The 20,224-nt window shown below is 41.6% G+C and overlaps 1 protein-coding gene across 1 annotated transcript in view; it reads left to right on the forward strand.

Annotated features, from left to right (window-relative positions):
* PCDH15 (protocadherin related 15) overlaps window positions 1-20,224 on the forward strand; it is a 2,579,312-nt gene that overhangs the window by 2,004,448 nt on the left and 554,640 nt on the right. Inside the window, exon 23 of the mRNA XM_078642873.1 lies at window positions 4,582-4,694. Coding sequence (XP_078498999.1) covers window positions 4,582-4,694 — 113 coding nt within the window. The remainder of the gene's footprint in view (window positions 1-4,581; window positions 4,695-20,224) is intronic.

Raw genomic sequence — 20,224 nt, forward strand, 5'->3', positions numbered from 1 at the left:
ACTCAGACCAATCACAATGCTGCTCAGGCAGCGTTGTGATTGGCTGGAAGAGTCAGGAAGCTCGAGTGCTTCCTGTGCTTCCAGCAGATGGAGGAGAGGTGTGAGAGCATTGCAGCGGCATCTGTGGTGGTGGAGAAGATGTGTTGATTTTATTTTTTATTTTTCACCCCCACCCCCGCTCACCACCCCCTTTCAGAGGCAGCCACCACTGTGTAGAAGGAGGGTTGTGTGCAGTTAGTCAATGAGGCAGAGCTGTAGATGCTTAATTTCAAGCACATGGCTGCTATGGATGCCACCATGCAGTTCAGAGAACGACAAACGGAATTCACAACAAATTCTCTCTGAGGGCCTAATTTACAAGAAACCTCAAGCGTCCACTTTTAATGCTGCTCTGGTGGCGCAGGCCTCTTAATCATATCTACGGTGCCACAGAAAACTACCCTTCTTGGCTTTTTATGGCCTCGTAGATATGGAGTGAGGCAACGCATCGCAAGTCACTCCGTTAACTCAGTCTGCAATAGGGAGGTGTGCCATGGGTCTTACAGTAGGTTTCCCCATGTAACACCCATGCCATTTAACACATTTCCAGATTTACAACATGCAGTAAACCTAGGAATGCTTCAAAAGCCTACACCTCCCTAAGGGTGGTGTAACTGATATTTGTGTGCAGGAAAATGACCATTACTGCACGAAAACAACCTGATTTCAATGCAGGCACCCTTGCACCATGGTGCATGGGTGCCTGCAATGGCGCTAGGCAGCCATTTGTGCACCAGTGCAGTAGAAAAGGACAAGAGCTCCTTATCTCATATATACTGTGCATTCCTACCATTTTCTTTTGAAATAGGGCTGTGCATTAGGAAGTCCCTGATTGACTAATTAAGGGAACTCTATATTATTTAAAGACGTAAGTGACAGTAAACATTTTAAACCATGTAATAAGAATCTTCAAGCCCTTGCTGCACGCATCGAAACCAGCACCAACATCAGCAAATGAACCTTTGTACATCGTTCAGGAATTCTTCAACTTCCAGCAAAGACAACATCACAACCTCACAGGAGCTGTGCAACATCATTGTTCACTTCTTCCATGACAAGATTGCAACCATATAAAAAAACTTTAAACCTAACCCACACTTACATACTTCCTCTACAGATACCCTACCGTTTTAACTCACACGAACAGCACACAGACCACCTGAAACATCCTCTCCATTAAGGACACCACCTCCACCATGAAATCCAAACACTCTGGAGCTCCCACGGACCCATGCACTCACTACATCTTCATCCTCAGGAACCAAGGGATGGGCCAGGAACTCACTACCCTACTCAATCACAGCTCTGAAAAACACCCTGATCACAGCCACGACAACATCCAAACCCTCCTTGACTGAGGAGAAAAAGCAGCTTTGATCCTCCTTGACCTTTAGTCAACCTTCGACACAGTATCTCAACACACGCTGATCAACAGCTTAATCTGTATTTGCTCGAGCAGGCACAAAAGAGTACCTTCTTATTCAAGCAATGTAATGATTCCTCCTCACACCTCTTTTTCTCTAGGCATCACTATGGAGAACTGTGTGCTCTGCACAGGTTCGCATAGAAGTGCAGACCTCATTCAGTAGTGTGGTCATTTCAGTTATGGAATATTTGTTTGAATTTGAGGACAACCTCACTGTTAATTTACAATAACTTTCAAGAATATGACAGTGATACGGTTTGCCAGAACTCCACTACAACTAATATAACCTTCCTCATGGTACCATTTCAGGCTGACTGAATAGAAAGTTACCTTCATTCCCTGCTACATGGATAGTACAAAGAGAAACTGACAAGGAACCAGGAAACAGGTAGTCTGGGAAAGACCAAAGCCAAGTGATAGTATATATTTTGACATCAATTGCAGGAAAGTCCCAGGAAATATCACACCTTCATCTCCTCCACAGTCTAGAACACCATTGCAGCATAGGAGCATATCTGTGCATTGCATTCACATGCATAATTTACGTTCTTTCTCCAAGCCAGTCATGTTTTAACCACTTACCTACAGAAGCTTTTCCAAACCTAGAAATGAGCCCTTAGTTGATGTTTCGGGCAGCTCACACTGAAGCCGTTATAACTTTTTTTCACAAAATATATCCAGTCTAAATGTTTATCTTTGTTCCACATGCTTGGGATTCTAAAGGTGTACAGGGTTATAGATTCTACTTAAAGGAACTGGGAAAATAGCTTAAAACAGCAATTCTTGCAAAAAAAGGTTTACTGTGCTAAGATTTCCATTTTCAAATGTTGTAGGAGCAAGCAGATTTGAATTGATTACATGTTTTTGGAAAGTGTTTGCTTTTTGTAAATGGTAGTCCATGTTTCCTATTTTTTCAGCCTACTTGCAGATTGTGGTGAAAACAGGTGTGAAATCCATGAATGAACATGGAAAGATTTACATTTCTGAAAACAAGGCCAAACTCTGAACTTACCAAATGTTAATATATGTAGGTCCCCAATGGTTTTCTAAAGACACTGCTGAAATAAAAAAACAAATGAAAATACTTCAGGCAAATAGCAATTGTTGAAAACATTTTAATCTGTAATTTCTTACCCCAATTGCCAATTAATAAAAGCAATATAGCATTACATCTGTCTGTCAAACCCTTCTAGTTATAGGAATAAAATATTTTTGTTGGTTGTCTTAAAACTTAAGGTAAGCAGAGCCAACCACTGAACAGCTGTTTATAACAATTTGTCATTGTGTACCAACTAGTGAAAATTAGCCAATAGAAATTGTGTATAAAGGAAACCTGTACTTTTTTTAGATATGCCAAAGATACTAAGTATAGGAACAGTTGCTATGTGTACGACTCTGAATTTGGGGCCACTCAGATTATTATGTGATTCAGAGGATGTTTTGCAAAGGGTGTTCTTTTCTTGCATTGTGGCTTATATTTTTGAAGGCAAAAATGAAGAGAAATTCAATTCATAATAATGAATGTTCTACTATTCTGTCCTCCCACATAGGCGTAGGCCCAGTCTAACATGTGTGGCACTGTTTTTTTTAATGGGAAAAGTATGAGAGTACTGGGTGGTAGGAATTCTTTAAACCGCCACAGATTCTATAACTTTCCCTGACTGAAATGTGAGGAAAATGCATGTTTTAGCTAAAGTTTGAAGCGTGCAGGACATTCTGTGCAAGAAAACATAGCAGAATCCATGCAAAAACAAAACTCTGGATTCATCTAGAAATTATCAGGTTTACCGTGTTCCCTTTTGTTAAGTTCCCCTGCATCTACATAGTAATGGCATTCACTATAATAAGAGAGAGAAAATTGGAATTGGCATTCACTATAATAAGAGAGGGAAAATTGGAATTTACCTCCTCCCTGCTAGCCAATATTGCAAAACACCATCCAAAAGAATGAACAATTCTCTCACTTGCCTAGGAAACAGGGATGCTGTAGTCCCCAAGGAGGCAGAAAGGCTGTTGGGGCTTTAGGTGTGGCGGGCAGGCTACATGCTTGAGCTAACCACTCATGCCTCATATTTATTCTTAAATATTCCTGGGCTAATATTACAGATAGGGCACGGTGTCCTTGCTTGTGTCATGGCTCACCCTTGAGCAGGTGCGCCAGCGAAAAAAAAGGACAGAGTGTCCTATTACTATAAAATTTAGCTAGCCTGGATGCACAGCATTCCGTGAAATATGGGGCAGCAGCTTCAAAGTTACTTTGTGTTTCTCAGTGCAGATGGTAATCTGCCTGCACTTTCAAGAGGGGTTAGAGGTCCCCTTGCTGGTGGGTGCAGTGAGACCAGATCCTGCCTGCACAGGGAGATCTATCTGGGAGGTACCTTGGACCCCTTTTCTCCCCTCCAGATGGCTGCCCACAGGGGCACTACCTTTTTGTATGGTACTTTCAATGTGCCACCTAAGGTCATGTTTGTCTGTGCATCTCAATCCATAAAACAGTGCAGCAGCAAAGTGATTCCCTCATTTGCATGAGGCCACGCCACTATGCAAATGAGGAAAACCCTCTGAAGTTAGCACCGGCGCTACATGCGCACCATCACTATTAGTATTACAGAAAGAGCCGGACAAGCATGTGTGGCTCCTTCTGTAATAACATAGGGATTCGGGGCACAAAAAACGGATGCAACTACCCATTTTGCCTACTGGTACCCATCGTATTATGGCCACTGGTATCTAACGGGCTGTGTGCGTCCCCGTCACACCCGGGTGCTTCTGCTACATTTCAAAGATCCTTCCTTCCAAATATGTCCTTCTTTTCAGTTCAATGAACTCTGGCATTTGGTCAGCAGAGTAGAAGCAACGCCTAGGACAATTCTTCAGAAAATCTGTCTTTTCGTGAAGTGAATTATAAGCAATATTTCCTTCTCATATGAATATGCTGCTTCTTTGCTGAAAGCTGTATTTATACAGAAATTGTGAGAAGACATCAATCTCAATGTTTCATATCATTAGAATGATGATGGTTTATTAATTTGTTTTCTATCAAGCAGAATATTTATGAGCACATGATATCGTCACATTTAAATTCCAGTACATACTCACATTCATTTTCTTTTTAGCTGGTTATCATTGCCTATGATGACGGTGACCCTGTGAAGTCAAACACCACGATTGTAATGATTACCGTCTTGCAACCATCAGTGATTCCACGGTTTACCCAGGATGAGTACAGGTAGAGTGCAGCTCTTACAGTTACATCAATGCCCTACACAATATCGATCAACTGTTTTGATTATTTGCAGGAAAATGACTAGACATTTTTACAATTGCTGAAATGGTAAACATCACTTACAACGAAACTTTTACAACGCACTACCATTACAACGCGGTCATTACAACGCAAACCATTACAACGCATTGCGCTGGGGGGCGCTCTAGGATAGGGAATATATTTCATTTACTATCCAACACCTTCCCTACTATCCACGGGGACTGGAGCTGGAATAGTAAATTAAATAAATCACTCTCCAGCGCCTAAAAGCACTATGCGTTGTAAAGGTTTGCGATGTAAAAACCGCGTTGTAAAGGCAGGCGTTGTAATAGCCTGTGTTGTAATGTCATACATCCGCTGAAATGAATATGAGATCTCTCTTAGTCTACTCATTTTGCACAATAGCTGTGTATATTGTCCCTATATCTCAGATACCTTTTTATATATTAGACATTTTGCCCTAGCCTAGCAGCACAAACAGGTTTATTGCACTTTGTTTATCGTGAGGAACATGCTTAGAGAAATGGATGGACCTTTCATAAGGAGAAAATAACAAAATGAAGAAAGATATTCAAGTTTGTTGGTAGCAATGAAACAATGATAACGAAAAAAGCAGTAGAAGCTGGACTCAATTTAAAGATATTTGTTGAGGTTCCTTGCTAATGCAGGCAGTGTCTGACGCCCAAATATTTGTAAGCAGGCAAAGGCAGATACATAGGACTCTTCATCGTGAGCATTTCTGCACTCATAGAAGCCGACAAAGTCAGAAGCTGCATAGAGTTGTTTTTTTAATGTAAAGTAAATGGCAACAGATTAAGAAGGTGATAATGGCAGAACTAGAACAAGGAAATCATTTTTAATGTGAAAGGTTGTTTTATTTTGGCTTGTCGGATTAGCAGTATTTTTTAATCGTGTAATAAATATGATTTTGCAAAGACGTCAGGGAAACTGTGATATCTATAAAAGAAGGTAATTAAATTTGCAATTATATTTTTCTAGTTTTTTAAAGTCTGAAAAATATGTAATTAAACGATAAGAAAAATGTTGCCAATAATAGTTTTATCTGACTGGACATGTGCACTGAAGAAAAGTATGGATTACGGACTAAGGGCCTGATTATGAATTTGGCGATCCGTGGGACCATCAAACTTGTGGTGGAAGTGCGATGGCCACCATATTATGAGAACGGCATATGACCCTTTGTACTGCACCGCAGCGGGACTGCCGGATGTATGACATTACAACGCATGCTTTTACCACGCATGCTTTTACATCGCAGTTTTTACAACACATACCATTACAACGCATACCGATTTGGGGTGCTGGATAGTGAATAGTTTAATTTACTATTCCAACTCCAGTCCCCGTGGATAGTAGGGAAGGTGTTGGATAGTAAATTAAATCTATTCCCTATCCTAGAGCGCCCCCCAGCGCAATGCGTTGTAATGGTTTGCGTGTAAAAGTTGCGATGTAAAAGTACTGCGTGGTAAAAGTTGCTTTGTAAAGGATGTTTCCCGGGACGGCCACGCTGCCCACAAGACCATAAATTAACTGGTAATCTGGCGGGCGGGCAGGCAAGAGTCGACTTTGGTGGTCCAGGACGGAGCACTGGCGTGGCGACCCGCTCCAGGACCACCAAAGTCGTAATCAGGCACTTAGTCATATCCTTTCAAAATATGAATCAATGTCAAATCTCCAACCACCATCATATTATGGAAGAACATTGCTTAGAACACGAACGTCAGCTAACGTCAGCATCATCCTCACTGAAACATCTTGTTTAGTTTGATGAATCTGCTAGGAAGCATAAACAAAATAAAAAAAAGTGACACAGGAGCGTGAGATATGTCAGTGTCATGAAATATGCTTCTGCAATCGCATACATTGTCTCCAGGATCATTATGAAACATTTCAGCTGGAAACCACAACTAGAGCTCTTACTGCAGTGTAGAACCACGGTCTTCTGCATAACACAGAAGCACCAAAATTGAACAACGTGGATCTTTGCTTGAAAATAATGTTATTATATTTTGGATTCAATTAATTGCTTTTTTCATCTTTTGGGTAATAGCAGATACACCTACGCACTAGAGCTAACTTGAAATGTAGCAACGCCCATTAAAGTTGCCTCAACACACTGTCCACCACAAATTGGATTTGTATAGAAAATTTTCAGGCAGCCTAATGGGAAAATGTATAGGCAGTCAGACACTACGCAAGGGAACACACATTGGAGACCTCCTTAGTACAGGAATACGTCTGTGTTAGAATTTTAGAATTAGGCAGAATGATCATTTTTACCACTAAACCCTTAGAAGGAGTTCAATCAGAACAGACACAGTGATGACCTTGTGCATTAAGAAAACTGCTTTAGACCTTTTAGCTGGTATGTATGTTTGCTCACTTGTCCCATCCCTCATTCATCCCTTATTAGCCGTCACTTGGCATTTTTAGATTTCATTGTAGGACTCCCCTTCTATGCGGGGTGCTATGTTTGACAGCACAATGGTGAGATGTTGCTGGCACACCTTCTTAGAGGTGCATGTAATGCTAAATCATTAAGGATGTGATTCTGTGAGGTGCTGGATTACTGTACTCAGTGGATGTGTGCACTGGGCCCATCCATCGCTCAATGTTGATGTATTGGTATAAGCGAAATGTATTACTTCAAGCACCCTTTCTCCCAATGCCGATGCAATAATGTAGACCAATGATTGATTAAATGTACAGATGTAGCACACTATACCACTGCTCATCTTTGAGCACCAATTTTAGTATATAACTCAAATTCTTTTTTGTTGACCAGTGCTTTATGTTAGTGATGCCTGAATGGTTAGCTCACAATTTACAGAATATTGATTCACTGCTGACACTGGTAACCAACCATCTTTTAGAAGTTATTTGCGCATTCTTTTGTTGATTTGTTTCTTTTTGTCCCACCCATCTGACTTCTTTCCTCTTTTTTGATAATGTAAACATCCCATGTCAAGCTCTACCAAACCTTTAGTGGTACTTGTCATAGTTTCCTCACTTTTTTCCAGTAGCTAACTCACATGATTGAATGATGAAATATTGCCAACACAAATATCGCCCAAAATATCCAGGAAACAAATATAAACACTACATAGATTTACTAGATGTTCACAGCAATTCAATTCAATTTTATTTATTATGATTTGGAATTCCGCAGATTTCTACATAAAAATACATCTTAAAAACACGTTTTATTCCACAAAATTTACCAACATAAATTCTTATTGTCATTGCATCTAAGAACCCGGATAAACCTAACAGTAGCAGACGGACAAGTGGTGTACAATGCAGGAGGGCATGAACCTTGAGTATTCATATTGACGTAATAAAATCATACGGATTTATAATCGAACACTATCCTAAACAATCGGAATTAAAACTTAATGAATACATTTAAAATTTGCTATACAGTACTAGATCGTGAACACAAGAACCATGTAAAAAGATAATTTATCTATTCACTAAACTGTACTGTATAACCAGCAGCATATTAATGTTACAAAGTAGTTCAATACCATAAACTCGCTTCTTTTAGTATGAAATCTACAATGGATTAGCAGCAAACAGGATTTTAGTGAGGTACTTGGGATCCTAGAGGATAAGAAACTAGAAGTTTATAATAGTGCTCATATTCAATTCCAAACCTAATAAATCAGACAATAATCGTCTAATACATAATAGTATAGCAGCAAAACGATTTTGGAAAAGTGCTTGAGCTCCAATGATTAGTAACTAGCAGCAAAAACGGTTTATAAAGTGCACATGCTTAATTGTAAACATAATAAAAAAGTGCAAGTGCTATGTACATACGTTTAGAAAAGATCTTTACACACTTAATATATGTTTAAAAATTGTTTAAAAAAGCTAAAAATGTTAAAACACATCAGTTCCGATGGGGGGGAAAACAAACAATTTCGGGCCTCTTCTGCAGTAACAATATTATACTTTAGAAATCAATTTCTTAAATATCTACGACGTATTGACTGTAATGCGGGACAAACAAATAAAACATGATTCAAGTCTTGTAGACAAGAGTTACTTAAATGACAATACCTTTCATGTCTAGAGATACCCTCCCAAATTCCTGTTACAATTCGTTGGGGGAGTAAATTCAATTGTAATAGCAAGATCACCCTACGCACTCCATGTTTAAGGTTCCATACAACATAAGGTTGGGGATTTTTGACAATACTACTCCCCACTATACAACCCATGTTACTATTCTTTGTACTCATTTTAATATCTCTTTCACGAGAGACCCCGTAGATTTTTTTCTTAAATATAATTTTCAAAGCCCTCTTAGGGAGAACCATTACCCGATCCATATCTAAACCAAACATTGATAAATTATTCCTAAAAATAGCACTTTGATCCTTAATATTTACAAATATTTCTCTGTATAGTGCTAACTGTAGCAAATTTTCAGAGCTATTTAACAGTGCATTACTCCATCTTCAGCACGCAACCATTGAAAGCACGTATGTAGAGAGAAGACCAAATTATAGCCTAAGCACTGCCATCGGTGCTGCACGATTCAGATTACATATTTGGCGCCAGATTTGTCCTTCCCCTTTCTCGAATTTGGCCCTCTGTTGTGCATCTATTGTTTCACTGGCATATCTCAGGGTTGGTGGAATCTTTATTTTATAAATTGAAAAAAAATGTTAGAAATGTCTTTTCCCACAGTGTGTGTACAGACAATTGATTGCAAAGGCTTGTGAAATTGTTTTGCCTTTGCAATGGTCCATATGTCTATTCGCTGAGCACCTATTTGTAAATATTTTTCCTAAATATGGATGCAATTTTACTACTTCCAATTTCTCTTTTTCCAGGAACCAATTCAAATTTTCTTCTGACCTTACATCCTTAATCACTAAAAATCATGATTTTGCTTTTCATAATATTTATTTTTAGATAATAGTCCTCTGTATACCTAATTTAGGGGGTCCCCTTTACTAAGCCCCACTCTTCTTGGCAAATCATTAATGTAGATGGAAAAGAGTAAAGGGGCCAGCAGGCACCCCAGCTTCAATCCATTGTTGGTTACTACTTTCGTCGAAAGGCCTTGTGTTCCCCCTAATAAAACTTGAGTCCAGGTAACAGAGTGGAGAGCAATTATTAATCTCAAAAGATTCCCTGATATCCCCATTGTGACCAATTTCCTCTACAGCTTCCCCCGATCTACCCTATCGAATGCTGTGGAGAAATCTATACAAGCCGAATACAACGGCATGCCCCGACGTACTGGATTTTTTTCAGGTAACGCTTGCAGAATGGAGATATTATCCAGTGTGCCACTATTCTTACAGAATCCTGTTTGTACCAAAGGAATATCATTATTTCCAAATGCCCACTCTTGGAGATGAGTGAGAATACTCTCTTTGCAAACAGTTTACCCATTGCATCCAGGAGCAAAATCTGTCTAAAACTAGCCGGAGAGTTTTTTGGACCCTTTTTATATAGCGGAACTAGTATGCTTCCCTTCCAGGTTTTTTAATATCACCGTAGGTGTAACAATGGACAAACAACGGATGCAAACATTTTGACCATTCTTCACAATCCTGTTTTATTATAGCTACTGGTACATCATCTGGGCCCATTGCGCTGGAATATCTTGCCCCTTTAATGTAACCCTCAATCTCCATGCATGATGGTGGCTCATAGTCGCCCCCAAAGAAAGGGTGGTACTAACCTCTTGGTTCTGTCCAACTATGGGATTTAAAGCATAGAGTTGGGAAATATGCACAGACCATTCTGCTTCTGGGATTAAAATAGGTTTTGACTTCTCTCCCCCATGTTCGCAGAGTGCAGTGCAGCAGCTGCAAATGTAACACATGAGGAGAGAGCAGGGGAGTGCCATATTTAGAGAAGTATGGCACTCTCCTCCCCTCTCACCAATGCTGGCACAGAAATATGCTGCTTTGGTCCATGGACACACCTTTGCACCATAGTGGAAGGGTGTCACTGTGAGTCTAGCATAGATTTTGTAGTGGAATAGAAGACTTCCAGTAGAAAAATACCATGTTTAGGCTAACTTTTAACCTTTTCCCACTTTGTATGTGTGATGTACAGTGCAGCACCCATACAAAGTCAGACAAGAAAGGCGAAATGAAAGGAGTCCTCCTTCATTGCACATAACTGACATGGGTGCTATTTTCTCATGCTAAACCCTGGCTACTTTTTTAAGTAAATAGGGCTTAGCGTCAGAAACCTTGGGTGGTTGCATGTGTTGCTTTGCATTGCTGCAAGTTATTTTCCAGCGTGAAACAGATTTTACGCTGGAAAGTAAATAGGTGAAAAAAGATTTTGCGTCGTTTTGCATCACTTTTGTGATGTAAACTGGACGTTAAATCTTAGTGAAGGGATGCCTTTGTTGTGATAAGTCAAAAATATTGCTGACCAAGCTATAGAAGACCACAATATCTTCAAAATCTGCGTATATAAAAAACAATTATACTCTATATTAGCTTTAAAACATATATTAACTTTAAAAGTAATATTATTTTTTAACATTTTTTTTACAATATAAACAGTGTATGAAAAAATATATCTTAAAAACATAAAATAAAATGTATACTATAGAATACTTGCAAAAAAAATTATTAAACTGTAAAATTATTACTTAAGCACAAATGATAAATAATATTTATACGAATTAATTATGATTACCGACACTAGATATTAAAAAATAAAAATAGATACAATTTATTATGCAACATGAAAAAATACACAAATAAAAAAACTACAAACATAAACATTAAAATAAATAATCCTCCTAAAAAAATGATATATATTAATACGTATAAAAAATGGGATAAAAAAAGTAAGCGTGGAAGGGTCAAATTTATTAAATGTATTATTTTCACAGCAACCTGGCTCAGGGCCTGATTATTAGTTTGGTGGGGCAGGAGCGGGACCGCTACACCGGCGTCCTGCTCCCACACCCTAAACCTGGGTGTGCACAGCCTCCAAGATTATGACTTTTTCAGTAACTGGCGGGCAGTTCTTTGGTCTTCCCACAGTGATGCCTATGAAATAGGCACCGCATTGGGAAGGTCATAGGCAGTACTTGCATGGAGTGGTCTGGTGTAGTCCATGGTATGCAAGTACTGGGATGCATGCACACAACATGTGCCCCCTGCAAGCACCCGATGGCCCAGAGGCTACGGGGCCCCCTTTGCTTCCTCTCTGCCACAGTTTTCATGGAGGTGGAACCCCCATGAAAGCCATTGCAGGGGTAAACTCGTAAGATACTTGGTGGGAGCGGGCTCAAGACTGCTGCATCACCGCCTGGGATCTCTGAACTTTGATCTCTGCCAGTTGCAGTGGTGGAATGATGGTCCGACCAGACAAATGGTAATATGGCTGTTGGACCGTCGGTGCAAGGAAAATTCATAATCAGGCCCAAAGTGTAAGGAAAGTGTTGGAGAGGTCAGATTTAATAAATTAGCATAAAGTAAACAAAGAATTTTAAAAATATATATATTTCAAAGTAAAAAAACAGAAAAAAACATACTACAAAATATAAACATACTTAAAATAATAACTACTTAACATAAAAACTCATAAAGCTCAACTGAATAACTAAGATAGAATATAATATTTGAAAACAATGTGTAAAAGACGTAAAAATTGATACTCTTACCACCTATATTCTGACCCATGATATTTTTGACATCGCAATACTTTTTTATCCTCATTCCGCCAACCTTCTTGCTGGTATATCTCACTTCCCTGAGATGAAAGGAGGGGTAAATAAGGTTGCCCCCGCAAGGAGAACTGCTGTTTTCACATTCATCTCCCTGCCTGAAAGAAAAACCAAGGCAAAAGGGAAACCGTGATCTCTAGCATTTCTGGCTTAATCATCGGACCCACTTAGTCATTGTCTCCAGTTTACATAGAGTGCCCAGACCGTCTCCAACTGTTACCATCACAGGCAATATCGTTCTCACTTGTGAAGTTAACAGCACTAAGACAGTCCACAAGCAATGGGGAATTTTACCTTCCCCATCCCACAGGTTAGAGACGTCAGACAAGCTCTTATCATCTGCCTCCGTCAAGGCCCAATACCAGATAGAGACCTCCTTCTTTAATAAACCAGATCTCATTGTCTGTTCTAAAAATGGCTCTGCCTCCTCTACTTCAGCCCACCCTTTGGTGACCCAGCAGGAACTTAACTGGTAATACTTAAATCTCGTTACCTGATCCTTGGTAAGGTTTCATAGAGTCTCCCACGCCACTAAACGTAATCCCAGTTTCAGGTCTACCCAGTAACATAAGCCTGCTGTTTTTAAGGGTTGACTAAGCTGATCGGTCAAACATCCAGCAGTGCCCGGTAAATCCCAAATCAGTGCCCGTGACGAATATTATGGTACTCCTAGCATCCGCCGAATATATATCCATGTTCTTAAAGTAGTTTTCATGATTTTTAACCTTACTTTCTTGACATATTTTGGATCCCCATTTTTAAACCGGAAATGATGCTGACCCTGACTCAATCCAACAAGCATTGCCTCAAAGAGTTTCCCCATTGGTGAACTATCTGGCTTATTTATTAACTTGCAGAAGTTCTTAAAATAGAAGGCCTGGCAATATATAAGCAAATCAGGTAAGGCCAATCCTCCCACCTCCAAGTTTCTCCTCAGTTTCTACCATGCTATTCTGGGTCCCTTTAATGGTCAACTAAAGCTGCCAATTTTCCCCCTGAAGTTCAGCTATATCTTCCCTCTGGAACATAAGAGGCACAGAATAAAAAAAAAGTGATTCTAAGGAGAGCAATCATCTTGATAAGGTTTCCCCTACCATTTATGTTCAATGGTAGATTTGTCCATCTTGCTAGCAGACTACCAATCTCCTGACTCACCTTTTTCCAATTAACTGCAGGGATTTCTTCAAATTTCTGTGTAATTAATATGCCCAGGTATCTCATTCAGGATTTAGCTCCCCTACTGCTATTGTTTTGATTCCAACCAATTACTTCAGTTTTGTCAACATTCTCCTTATATCTCGATATCTTTCCAAAACTCAGAGCTTTTGCCATCAAATTAGGAATTGCGGCCTCCCTATTGCCGATATACAGAATCAAATTGGCTGTAAATAATGCTAATTTCACCTCTAACTCAGGGGACTTAAAAGGGATAATAGTAGTATCTGCTCTAATTTGGTGCGCAAAGGGCTTGATATGAAGGTTAAAGAGAAGCGGAGACAGGGGACATGCCTGTCTTATACCTCCAGTTACAGAAAACCAAACCAAATGTTCTCCATTTACCAAAACCCTACCTTTCGGGAGGCTATAAAGATTTTGCACCGTTCTCACAATATTTTGTGAAAATCCAAACTTTTTAAGGTTTTCCCAGCGATATACCGAGTGCACTTGATCAAAGGCCTTTGAAGCGTCTACTGCCGCTACTGTCAAAGGCAACTTCTGGGCCTCTGCCATATAAATAACCCCCATCATCAAATACATGAGCTCCTTGAGCTGCCTCCCAGAGATGAAACCTCTTTGATCAGTATGTATAAGCCCCTTAATAACCTGGGCTACTCTTGAAGCAACCACCCCTTAAAAGATCTTATATTCCATATTTAAGAGTGATATTGGCTGTATGAATCAGCTCTTAGCAGATCACTATTTGGTTTTAAAATCAAAACTACTGATGCCTCTGACCAAGATATGGGTATTTCCTCACCATCTATATAAAGTGCTTTGAATACTTCCTTCAAAAAGTGGGTTACCTTGTCTAGAATTTGAGTATCCCTCTCTACTGGGAGGCCATCTGGCCCAGCTTCTTTCCTGGCGGACATTTTCCTGCATTGCAACCTGATCTCTTCTGTAAACTCTGCCTCCACAAAAGTTCTTCTGTTCTCTTGTTAATTGCGGAAGCTCCATCCCCTTAACCACTTCGCAATATCTTCCCTCCATGGTTGAATATCCTCTTTATAGAGGCTGCTCATATATCTCCTGACTGCCCCCCTAATTTATGCATTTCTACTTGGAAGTGCCCTAGTCTCTCCGTTCATCAGATTCAATATCAAGCTCTTCGATCTATCAGTCTTGGCTTTCCGTGCCAACAGATAACTACACCTTTTGCCATAAAAGAAGTGCTGAAGCTTACTGACTTTCCATCTGCCTGATATATTCTTTGTCTAACAAGGCTTGACACCTTCCCTGTAAATCCTCCAACCCCCTTTGGAGACCTGGTAACTCCATAGATCCTGCCAACAAGGCCAACTGGAGAACACTTTCCTTACCCTTAATTTCTGCAATTCCCTTCTCATCTTCCTGCCTTATCACCAGTATTTTGCCTATCATTATAGCACTTATTATAGCTCTTAAATATGCTTTAAAGGCATCCCAAACTAGTTGTAATCTAGTGGAATCCCTATTAACAAAAAGTCAGTTGTCTTGTAAGCTAAGTCTAATACCACTCAATCATCTAACAAGATGGTTCTATCTAAGGTCCATCTCCTTTGTCCCGGGTTTTGGTAAAAATGGAGAGATAAAGTCACCGGAAAGTGATCTGAAAGAACAGCAGGACCATGAGCTACCTCTTTAACCTCATCATATAGGTCTTGGTTCACCAGAAAGTAATCCATACAAGTATGGTGGCCATATTGTTTACTATAAAATGTAAAGCCCCTTACTGCCCCCATCTTTCTTTGCCAGACATCAGTCAAATTATTTTCATTCATCATATTTTTCAGACTAACTAGTGTCTTCGAAGAACCCACATATTTTACTTTCGATATTCTATACACATCTTTATTTAAGACTAGATTGAAACCCCTTCCCAATACAATTGGGGCAGTGGTCTCCTGGAGGCAAGATTCCAGCCTTATAAAAGCACCTGGAGTATCATTATTTCGGCCATAGTATGTTGCACATCATAAAGGCCTGCCCTCAATCCCCAGAATAGCCACCAACCACCTACCAGAGGTGTCCGTTTGATAATTTAGTAGCCTTATTCCTTTAATTGCTTCTAATGACTAGGGCCACTCCCCTAGTGTTACCTCTCTGATCCAAGCAGACCACATCCTGCACCCAACATTTCTTACTGAACCGATCTGCGCAATCCTTTCATTTCAAATGTGTCTCCTGGAGCAATATATGTGCTCTGCTATCTTTCAAATACTCGGGCTAGCTTCTTCTTAGATCTCAAACCATTGACATTCCAAGACATAACTATATTAAGATTACTCATACTTGATTCTCCTCCTCATGCCTTGTTTTAACGCTTACCACCTACTCTTTTACTTAGACTTAATGCACTGATGAAACCCCAGAGTTTTACAGAACTGGGTAAATATTAGCAAGATGAGGACAAATATTTTTTATTTTTTCCCTATGATCCTCCCACCCAATGCACCCCTTCCCCCACCCCCCTGGAAAGCCCCCCTTCCTATCCCTAGGCGATACAATCTGCTCATTCAAGACCCCCCTTCCCATAGAGAAAATTAAAGTGCACTAAACAAAATAAATCTAGCAAATACCTTTGGTGAGTGCTATTACTTAATGCTACTTCCAATGGAGGCTATTGTATGCCATACCTAGAGCTAGATGTGATAGCTGTGGTGCTCTCCATCTGGGATAATAAGGTATAAACTTCCTCAGGGTTACTGATGCTATACAGCTTGTTACTCTACATAATTATTAGTAAGTATGTGCGAAATTTGCGAATTTGCAGTCCGCGAATTTGCGCGAAATGGCAAAATAAATCCGCAAACTCGCAGATTGTTTTGCCATTTGCACAAATATGTGACCACGTGTGCCTGTAACTTTGCCAGCGCGCCAAAAGGCACCGAGGTCCCTTGAGTGAGCTGGCCATTATAGTGGGGACGGGCGGGAAGACGTTTCATACCGCTAGTGTGTGGTGGACGGGGCCAACGGGCAGGGCTTCTATGCGAGTTCACATGCATCTTGTTTATGGGGAGAAAGCAGCCTCCTGGACATAGGAGCTACACGGGGATGGCGCTCGGGAAACTCATGGATGCAAAAATACGTTTGGCACAAGACCGCAGAATCCTTCAGATGTCCAAGATAGCTTTGCTGCCTGTGTTGGTATTCTGATCCTGCTCAGTGGGCTCAGATGCATGCAGCTGCCGCTGCTGGACAATGTCCCATCTCATACTAAACTGCCCGTACAGGCATATGTTGGCACTGGGCAGTAGGGTGCAGTGCCATGCGGGTGCTGCACGCCTGTTACATGCGCATACCGGTGCCAGGGGGGACACGTGTTTATTGGTGCTGTGTAGCAAGTTATGACTTTACATTTTGACTACACCAGACGGTGGTATCACCTACACGGATCAGGAGCATCCAGGCACCAGACTTCATGGTGCAAGAGCATAATGGTGGTGTGCGGTATGGGTATATATGTACTGGGGGCAGGGGGGCACTTAGCACAACGTGTGCTCACACCCAGAGGGCTTCTAGGCAAATGAGCACAAATGATGTTCACACTGAGAGGGCTCTGGGCAGTTCAGAAGCACGGGGGCTCACACCCACTGGGCCCCGGGGCAGTTCAGTAGCGCGGGGGCTCACAACCCCTGGGCAGCTCAGCAGCGCCGGGCTCACACCCACAGGGCTCCCAGGCAGTTTAGCAGCGCCACCCTCTGGTTCATCACTGCCACCCTCTGGTTCATCACTGCCATCCTCTGGTTCACCACTGCCACCCTCTGGTTCACCACTGTCACCCCCTGGTTTATCACTGCCACCCTCTGGTTCATCACTGCCACCCTCTGGTTCATCACAGCACCCTCTGGTTCACCACTGCCACCCTCTGGTTCATCACTGCCACCCTCTGGTTCATCATTGTCATCCTGTGGTTCATCACTGCCACCCTCTGGTTCATCACAGCACCCTCTGGTTCACCACTGCTTCACCACTGCCACTCTCTGGTTCATCACTGCCACCCTCTGGTTCATCACAGCAACCTCTGGTTCACCACTGCCACCCTCTAGGCTCATCCCTAAGTCCGACACTTTTCAACATCTATGTGTCGGACCTAGCTAATATCATTCGAGCACATGGGATGAGCCTTACCTCCTATGCAGACGACACACAGCTTGTCCTGGCCATCAAAAATAACGGCCACAAAGTAGCGGAGGACTTCAAAGAGGGCATGATGGTAATTGGGGACTGGATGTGTACCAATTGCCTAAAACTTAATTCCGACAAAACGGAAGTCGTCATTTTCAGACAACTGACACCAGAATGGTCCTCCGTATGGTGGCCCATGTCCTTTGGTAGTCCCCCTAAACCTGCCAGCAAAGTGAGGAACCTGGGAGTGATTTTTGATGACCACCTCAACTTTCTCCCACACGCCAATCAAATTGTATCCTCCGCCTTCCACAAACTCCGTCTAATAAAGAAAATCATTCCCTTTCTCCCTGATACTGCTGGCAAAACATTGGTGACCTCATTAGTTCTGTCCACCCTGGACTATTGTAACACCCTGTTTGCAAATGCCCAAGTAAGGGTCATCAATAAACTGCAAGTCATCCAGAACTCGGCTGCTAGACTCCTGGGCAGAATTCCCAAATATAAGTCTGCAACCGCTACCATTAGAAACTTACACTGGCTGCACATCAGAAACAGGATCAAGTTCAAAACCCTCTGTATTGTGTATAAGGCCCTACACAATCAAGGACCCTCATTTCTTACACAACATCTGATCCCTTACCGTCCACCTAGATCTTTACGTTCCTCAACTCTAAATGATCTAGTGGTCCCCCGCACCAAAACTGTCTCTTGGGGGGACCGAAGGTTTCTGGTTGCCGCCCCTAAACTATGGAATACCTTGCCCCAGTCAATAAAAACATGTCCCTCACTTTGGTCATTTCGCAAGCAGTTAAAGACCTGGTTGTTCAATCAGTAAACTCAGATCTGCCCATCCTCCAGGAGGAAGTATAGGTAGATATCTCAGCGCCGAGACGCCCAAGGGCATTTGTTCGCGCTCAATAAATGGTATAAATAAATAAATAAATAAATAAATCACTGCCCCCCTCTGGTTCATCACCGTCACCCTCTGGTTCATCACTGCCACCCTCTGGTTCATCACAGCTCCCTCTGGTTCACCACTGCCACCCTCTGGTTCATCACTGCCACCCTCTGGTTCATCAATGTCACCCTCTGGTTCATCACTGCCATCCTCTGGTACATCACAGCACCCTATGGTTCACCACTGCCACCCTCTGGTTCACCACTGCCACCCTCTGGTTCATCACTGCCACCCTATGGTTCACCACTGCCACCCTCTGGTTCACCACTGCACCTTCTGGTTCATCACAGCACCCTCTGGTTCACCACTGTAGATTATGGGGAGAAAGCACATCTGCCCAGCCAGCCTCACCGAGACAAATTAATTTGGGGCTGGTTAATGTGTTATTGAATTTGAGCTTCAAGTCCGGCACCTGCTTCCTTATCTCTAAGTGCTATCTGTTGCGGTTTAATTTTTGTGACAGGAGCATTGTGCCATACTTGTAACTATTCTCTAACCCTGCTTCGAGGGTCAGAGCAGGGTCAGAGAATAGTTGCAAGTAGGCAACGAACTCTGGAGGCACCACTCAGGAAGCACTTACAGGGTTACAGCATGTGCCCAAGTTGAAGTTAATTTCTTTGTAACCATTTTGTAAATGGTTGCAAAGAAATTAGCTTCAGCCTGGGCACCTGCTGTAACCCTGTAAGTGCTTCCTCGAAAAAAATGTGTCCCGCTCGCGGATTCGCGGATTTTTCCGCAATTTCGCGAGATCCGCAGATCGCGAAATTGCGAAAAATCCGCAAATTCCACGAGCTGAATGTATTTTCGGCCCATACTTAATTATTAGCATGGCTGGAAACTTCCTCTGGACTTGATCACCTTTGCTCTGCAGGTCATTCATTCTGGTATCCAGCTCCCATTGTCTCTGTGCTGTTCCCCTCCCAATGTCTGAACTCACCTGATAGTGAACATCCTCAAATTTTAAGGAGCTCTCCTTTAAAGCCCATCCTAACACCAATTCTTTAACCGCATCCATGAGAAAGTTAACTGGTATTTTCCTGGGAGTCTTCCTGTTGGGATTTAGCTTGAAAGGTTCCCTATGGACTATTTGAATTTAGCTCTTGAGATCCAGAACCGGTTTATCCTGCAGCAGCCTTCCTTAAGCAATTTGCAGATAAAACCTTTTATTTCATTTTTCCCTGCGCCCTCTGAAATATTGAGTACCATCAAATTATTACGCCTAGATTGAGGTTCTAGATGCTCCAGATCATCTTGTAATGACTTATTTCGCAATTTCAGGGCCTCTATTTCCTGGGAATTCTGGATAATTCCTGCCGATAGTGCCTTCAACTCCCCTTCCAACACTGCAGTGCGAAGTGCAATATTGTCCAACTTTTCCTCCAACACCCCACGTCTATCTCGGATATCGCACTGATTGACCTCTGAAATCTCAAACTTCTTGAGGATGTCCTGCCTCAGACT

This window comes from Lissotriton helveticus, chromosome 5_1, assembly GCF_964261635.1.
Source record: "Lissotriton helveticus chromosome 5_1, aLisHel1.1, whole genome shotgun sequence".
Classification (NCBI taxonomy): domain Eukaryota; kingdom Metazoa; phylum Chordata; class Amphibia; order Caudata; family Salamandridae; genus Lissotriton; species Lissotriton helveticus.